General features: G+C 33.1%; 1 protein-coding gene across 1 annotated transcript; it reads right to left on the bottom strand.

Moving 5' to 3' along the window:
- Positions 1-616: 616 nt before the first annotated feature.
- LOC134252577 (uncharacterized) lies at positions 617-6,966 on the bottom strand (the record flags this gene model as incomplete). The annotated part of the gene is made up of 3 exons (XM_062735080.1): positions 617-1,590; positions 4,795-6,255; positions 6,775-6,966. Coding segments are annotated over 3 exons (2,537 nt in total), but the record flags the coding sequence as incomplete, so codon positions are not given.
- Between the last annotated feature and the right edge of the window lie 1,118 nt (positions 6,967-8,084).

Below are 8,084 nucleotides of genomic sequence, written 5' to 3'. Positions count from 1 at the left end.
TATTAAATCTATAAATATTTTATAATCATTTGAATACTTATCTATTAAAATAATTAGCTATTTTATAAAGTCCATCATCTTGAGAATTAGCAACTTCTAAATACGTATCAAATATCTATACAAAGACTGTCATGTTGTGTTGGAAAATTATTTTAAATGCGCATACAAACTTAGATTCCATTTTATCACATTTCTTGTATCCTTATGCATCTATATTTAATTTCTTGTATTGACGTCTTCATCTAAATTTTTTTTAATCAGGATAAAATCATTATGATATCTAAAACTTGGCAGAATATAACCATTTCTACATGGTCTATATTAACGCACTTTGTAGATAAAAAAAATCATATTTAACGTTACATGTAACTAGGTCCCAAATTTAATGAACTTTGATTTTTTTTTAAGTTTATGATTTTTCAAAGTGCGTTGCAACACACACCTTACTCTTCTTGTCGTCCACCAATAGAGCTAAAATGATGGATATCTATCCATCCACTTTACAGAATATCAATTGAAATTATCTGCTGTTTTTAACATTTTTTATTGTATAATTTATACAATGGGATTGGTTGCAAGTTCTTGCAACTTAAAAAACCTAAAAAATTATCTGCTATCAGTAATCCCCTAAATTGACCAAAGTTTCAGCTGTAAACTTATATGTAAACTCTGTATACTGTTTAGTACAGGATGATTACAAAGGTTTTTAATTTTGATTGATGTCAGGCGAGCTTCCAGTTGACCTGATCTGAAATTCCTCTTTAATTTCTTGAACTTGAGTTTTCAGATACCCAACTTCCGTTTGCACTTGTGTTCTCAAATTTTCATTTTCTACTTGAACTTCCATTCTCAAGTTTCCAACTTCCCTTTGGACGTCCGTTCTTAAGTTTCCAAATTCTGCTTGAACTTCCGTTTTCAAATTTCCAACTTCCGTTTTTAAATTTCCAACGTCCGTTTGCATACTCTGTAATGAAGATTGAATATTTCTTTGTTGGTTTTGCACATCTGATATTGACGATTGCATACCTGTTATTGAAGTTTGCAATTTCAACAGTATTTCTCCTAAATTAATATCAGATGTAGCATTACTCTGAGATGCTAACTCTGAACTTAAAGGATTGTCTGACACTGTAGAGGTGTTTACAGAGGTCAAGGGAGAACATGGCTTCAATCTATGAGGACGACCAAAAGAATCCAAAATTCTGGTCATAGGCGTCACAAAACAGGACCCTTTGGTGGTAGAACCTATGGCCATCCCAATACAGCTTAGTGTCTTATCAGGGTTAATACAAAACACAAAGGCTCCAGAATCACCAGGCTCAAAAAACGTTCCATGAGGAAGGCTCTGAATTTCAATTTGGTTGCACATAACTGCAATGGTTTTGTCTGGCAAGTATCCAGTATCGTCCACAAAGCGGATATGCGCTCCATTAAAGTAGAGATTTCCAATCGTGAATTTTGTTTTACTCCCGTATTTTACGACACTATCAGATTTATCTGGTATTCTGTTGCTGACTTTGAAAACAGGGTCAGGATCTGGTACATTAACAACTTCTCCAGAAAATATGGGCGGATAATTTGGGTCAAAACCTGGAATTGAAAAACAAAATTGTAAACGTACCAATTCTATTTGAATCTTCATAAAATGCTCTTTTAAACAAAAAACCTCTTTCTGTTTAAATCTTTAGTGAATAATTTAACAAAAGATAAAAGACAATTTACATTGATATTTAAAAAAAAGGCACATTATAGATTTTCCCTATAGATTTCTTTTTTAAACTTGGATTCCGTATTGTGACCTGCCTTACTCACGGGGCCTTGTTTTTAACAATTTAGAATCAACACCACCCAAGGATGCTTCCACATAGTAATTTTAAGCTTTTCTGGTCAAATGTACTTGAAAAGAAGATTTTTAAAGATTTTTCCTATCTATACTCACCGTCAATGAAAACGCAACACTCTACTTTTAGGGTGAACAAGCAAATTCAAGGAAATGTGGTCCCCCGCTTTCGGTGTCTTTGTGGGTGAAATGTCATTTTTTATGACATATTGTGTGAGATATGAACAGCCTATCAAATGTCATTTATTTAGAAATCATCACTGAACTCCAAGGTCAAGGTCAAAGAGTTAAAGTGTTTGGTATCTGATGAACAGTCTTTTCACAAAGATTACATATGTCCAAGGTCAACTTCAAAAGTTCAAAAATATGATATCAAATGAAAGGTCTTGTCACAAAAAATACATATGTGAAATATGAAAGTCCTAGTATCTACTGTTCAAAAGTTGTGGCAAAGGTCATAGTTTTTGAAAAGTAGGCCAACCTCCAAGGTCAAGGTGAAAGGTCAAAGTTCTTGAAATCCAATGAAAGGCCTTCACACAAGAATTACATATATGAAGTATGAAAGCCCTAGCCCGTACCGTTCAAAAGTTATGGTCAATGTTAAAGTTTTTTCATAAGTTCGGAAATCTCCAAGGTCAAGGTCATAGGGTCAAAGTTGTTGATATCAGATGAAAGGTCTTGCCACAAAAAATATATATATGAAATATGAAAGTCCTAGTATGTACTGTTCAAAAGTTGTGGCAAAGGTCAGAGTTTTTGAAAAGTAGGTCAAACTCAAGGTCAAAGGGTCAAAGTTCTTGATATCCAATGAAAGGCCTTCACATTACATATATGAAGTATGAAAGCCCTAGCCCATACCGTTCAAAAGTTATGGTCAATGTTAAAGTTTTTTCATAAGTTCGGAAATCTCCAAGGTCAAGGTCAAAAGGACAAAGTTGTTGGTATTCAATGGAAGGTCTTGTCACAAAGAATATATATGTGAAATATGAAAGTCCTAGTATCTACTATTAAAAAGTTATGGCCAAAGTAAAAGTATAAAAATTTTTGTGTAAAAGTGGGTCAAACTCCAAGGTCAAGGTCAAAAGGTCAAATTTGGTGGTACCCAAAGAAAGTTCTTATCACAAGGAATACATCTGTGAAATATGAAAGTCATAGCTCCACTAAATTAAAAGTTATGGGCAAGGTTAAAGTTTTTGTGACGGACGGACTGACTGACGGATAGACGGACAGACGAATGAGATTTAATGTCCCCTCGCTTTCGCGAAAGCGGGGGACAAAAATTATATACGGGATATAACTATGTACCAAACAAGTTACATGAAGGACATCTCTACTTTGCTAAATCAGTTATTTAATGGTTGAATGGTTTTCATTCATTACCGAAAGTTGATTTTTTAGCCCTCTTAATAGATAACATTTGAATAAAACAACCCCCATACCCTTCCGACCATTTAATCAAAACATGCTAGTCCGCCATGTACAACATACATGTACGCAGTCCGATTTTTACCATGCATTAGGTTTATCAATGTCTCTATTTGAGCAAAATGAATATTCTTTGGCATTTTAAGTGCCTGTTGTTCACATACTGCGGTCGAATTTTCTCTACCTTGGCGTAGTGTAGAACTCTTGAACTTCCGGTCAGGAAACTGTTATTTATGCTATTGAAACACATGGGCCTGATGAGTCCTTAAATAGTGTACATTTGCATCTGCAGGTCGTTTTTTCTTTCTGTTGAGAATCCCAAGCATTAGCAATGAAAATCAGTCATTTTGAGGAAATATAGGCATCACATCCGGTAAAGAAAGAAGGGTTTTTCCCCGGAATTTTAGTACAATACTTATGATAAACAGCTACAAAACCTTGATAACCCAAAATATTGTTAAAAATTTTATTAAAAATGTAAAATTTTGATTTCTGTTAAGAGGGCTAAAAACAACTTCCGGTATAGGAAAGAAATTCATTCAACCGTTTAATAACTGATTTGGCAAAGTAAAAGATATCATAACATTTTTGGTGCATAGTTATAACCCGTATATACTCTTCAGATCACCACACAGTAGAGTGTTGCGTTTTCATTGACGGTGAGTATATTTCTATATAAATTAATTTCACTTGTATCAAGCAATTTTAATGGCTGAATCATTCAGAGAAACATATAACATTTTGTCTAACATAACTTGCCTACGTCACAATGAGGTACGTCAAAAACGTTTTACTCTGTATGGCGTTACTTTTAAAATATTGCTCAATTTGAAGCCTTTTCCCGGACGAAATATTGTTTCATTGTCAACACTGAAATTAAATTATAAGGAATGCAGCTAATTTCAACTTATGTTATCCGATATAACAGAATTGGGGCAGTTTACGCTTTCTTATAAACCGCTTCGCGGTTTATAAAGCGTAAACTGACCCAAGTTATGTTATATCGGATAAAATAAGTTGAAATTAGCTTCATTCCTTATATAATACTTGGATTCCATATTGTGACCCTGTCCCACCCTGGGGGTCAAGATTTTAACAAGTTAGAATCTACACGACCCCATATACGTTTCACATTTTGTGGACCAATGGTTCTTAAAAAGATCGTTCAATCGACCCACTCAATAAGTGTCTTTTCTTGATTATTTCTCCTTGAAGGGAGACTTGCCCCTTCATTTTAATAATTTAATTCCCCTATAACAAAATGATGCTTTATACTAATTATAAGTTTGGTTTAAATTAGTCCAGTGATTCTTGAGAAGTTAAAGATGTAAAAAAAATTACACACGGACGGATACCTAGACAAAAGGACTACGGACAATTTCAACAGGTAATCAGAAGGGCTCATTTGAGCTTTAAGCTAAGGGCTAAGGTGAGTTAAAATAAAAACCGACAGGGCATTCTGCTCGTGTTATCCTATTCCGCATATTCTTTGATGACTATAGAGAACAAAATATGTTCATAAAGCTTACCTGCTGAATAAAGTTGATCAGTGACGGGAAATCCAAATTCATTAACAGTAGGGTCAAGTTTGATCAAAGCAGCATCAACTGAATTGTTATTAGATGATAATGGAAAACATTTATCAATAATTGTGCCACATACTTGAAAATTATGCTGATTCTTATCAAAAAATTCTACGTTTAGATCAATCCCTTTGCCCAGTACAATGTTATGCATTTCACTATTTGGTATTATCAATTCATCTGATGAAAACACAACGTGGGCACATGTTATTAAACCAACTGCATTATTTGGCAAATCAACAAAACCCCCAATACTTCCATGTCCAGGCGTGTTTATTCCTCTTGCACGCCGAATATGTCCTCCAAAATCTATAGATCTACCACTTCCCAAAGAACAATATCCCTCCTGCACATCTACATCATGCCCATTGATTACTTTTGGAAACTCTTTTTCTCCAATTGGTATAAATCCTTTATGTAGACATAATAGACTAATACATAGTTTTTCGACAACCCTATGCTTTCCTGTTAAATACCCTGTTGACTTAAATGGGGATGCTGATATCAGGGTTAAGTTGGAATGCTTCTTAAAAAGTTTTCTTGCTTCCTTTTCTGCAATAAGAGGCAAGTTTATTGCGGAAGAAGCCATAAAGGAATTAAATACAGTATAAGCCTCATCAGATGGTTGTGTATAATTATACAGTACGAGTTTTACCCCCATGGCTTTCTCCGGGATTCCGTCTTTCATCTCTATAATTCCTCTGTATGACATCATCATCACAAGCCGACCTCCTGGACTAGATTCATAACAGAACGATAGACTGATTGCATTTTGTCTAAGCCTTGGACAGGTGTTTAAAATCATGCATTTCGCTGCTTGCAAAAGGGTTTCAATAACAACAGAATTTATCTTCCTGCCTTCAAAACGTGTTTGCAAATTAAAATCAAAAGCGAATATGTATCTCCTCACAAGCTCTAAAATGAAAATGTGGTTTTCATTTTTGATAGCGTAATCCATGCAGCAATCAATAATCAAAGGAATGTTTTTCGGCTGGAACTCTGATATTTGTTCTTTTATATGCGCGGCAAATAAAATGGATAAAATATATCGACATTTTGCAGACTGTACTTTCCGGAAGACTTCAGCACAGTTAATCATCCAGCCTAAATCTTCATCAAAATAGACTTGAAGGAATGGTTCAGAACCTTGAAGCTGCTTTTCGTCACTACTCAAATCAAAATCTGAACAGTCAAGGTAATCAACTCCCTTAATGATGTCTTCATATTCATTCGTTTTCCTCTGGCCTCTTTGATACTTTTGAGAATACGTTTGTTCTATATTTAGAGAATCAATAAGTTTTTTAATTCTCATTGAAGCTTCTCCGGTTTTTCTGAGCTGTTCAAGTTTTTTACTGAAAGACGACAGCTCTGTCTGTTTTGTCTGAAGAGGGGTCCTCCCTGAAATCTCTGCAAGTTATGATTATGTACAATTTTATAACAATAACAATGATTGAGAATCAAAGTGCAATGTAAAACTTATCACCTATTGTTGTCTTTGTTTTCGTTTACGGGGATAACGAAAGAAAAGACATGCATGCCGCATATGGTTATGTAGATAAATTATCATAGAAGACAATGGTAAAACATATTTCCAATGCATTTCCTCAGAAATTTGAAATAAATGAGTGTTTTTCTGAGGAGGGAGTACTGAGTGTAATTTGGAGTTAGATGCCTTGTGTTAGTATTATGCTATAGGTTTAAAATTTATTTCCGAAACAAGTGCCTGTGGTGCATAAATGTAAAAAATAGTTATTAGAAGCAATTTACAAACTTTAAATATAAGGAGACAATACTCGTCAAGTATATCTGAACATCATTTAATTTGAATTAGTGGCCTATAAAGGTCATTTAAATGTAGAATTAAAAGATTTTTCTCCAAATGAAAGGATAAAGTAATATGAGAAAGAAAATCAAAACGAAACATACTACCAATTTTTATCTCCTCTTCACATTTGCTTGTAATCAGTTTTGTTTCTATGTATTTTTTATGCATGAATGATTCAACATCGTAGGGAACTGTGGTCTGTTTTTCTCCATGTTGCTGTTGAGCTAAATTAAAATTCAGCTTGATGGTGTCATCAGAGAAATCACTTCCTGTCCTCTTTTCCTTACCAGCATCTGGGAAAGTAAACACATTTTAATAAAATTATCTATAATAAATTCTTTACAAATACACAATAGATAGTAAATTCACAATTTAATTGAAATATTTTATTGGAATCTATTACTTATCACGGCTTTAGGGGGCCAATGGTTTCCAATATTTCACGCATCATAGTACAATGAAGCGTATAACCTATTTTAAGGTAATTCCACCCTCCTATGATGTCATATGTTTTTGCAAAAACTGTAATAAGTTTAAATTCATACCTTTTATAATAATATTTCTTGGAAGAATGCTTTACAATAGGTGTAATTATGATAAATATTGTTTAGTTAAAGAATTTTAAAAATGCATATTTTCTATATTTAATCAATAATTCAATCTTTAAAAAATGTTGACAAGGGCAATAACTCCTTCTAAGGTCTCTTCATTCAGGCATTTGCTATTTTGTAAAAAAAATTTCCCTTATATTCACAATTTATAAGAATCTTTTAAGTAGGAAGTATTTAGGAACACTCAGCATCAGAATTATGCATTTTAACCAGTTTTTCCATATTTTTCATTATACTGTTTACAAAAATGTGATTTTTTAACGTTTACATACACTTCTGTTTATTTATGTTTCTCATATCAAATAATATGGTGACCTATACATTTTTTGCAATAATTGGAAAGTTTAAAGTATATTAAATGAAAATAAATGCAGTTTTAGTACTTTGAACCTACAAAATTGTGAGAGTGGAAACACCTTCAAGCAATTGTTTGCTTAATTATTAAAATTAAAGGAAATTAAGAAATTGTTGGTGTTAAACTGTTATTATTATTTTATATAACTGATTTTTTTTTTTACCAATTATGCAATTCAAAGTTAGATTGACGCCGTAACAGTGTGTTTCTGACGTAATGTTAAACTGAGTATCTTACAGAACGTGGTGATAGATATGTTATTAAAGAAAAACTAATAAACATACGCTTTTCAAATTTTAAGTAGACAAATTGGAGAATATGTCCATTATTTTAACAATGATTTCATATGAATTCCTTGCGCTCGTAATATTTTGTAGCACTCTATCAAACAAGAATATTCGTTTATTGTTTTTAGCATTTGGAGACACCCCCTCTGGTAAAAGAT

The sequence above is a fragment of the Saccostrea cucullata genome, unplaced genomic scaffold (genome assembly GCF_032062105.1).
Source record: "Saccostrea cucullata isolate Sc308-1 unplaced genomic scaffold, CSIRO_AGI_Scuc_v1 ctg18870, whole genome shotgun sequence".
Classification (NCBI taxonomy): Eukaryota; Metazoa; Mollusca; class Bivalvia; order Ostreida; family Ostreidae; genus Saccostrea; species Saccostrea cuccullata.
This window is presented reverse-complemented; position numbering and strand designations above follow the sequence as displayed.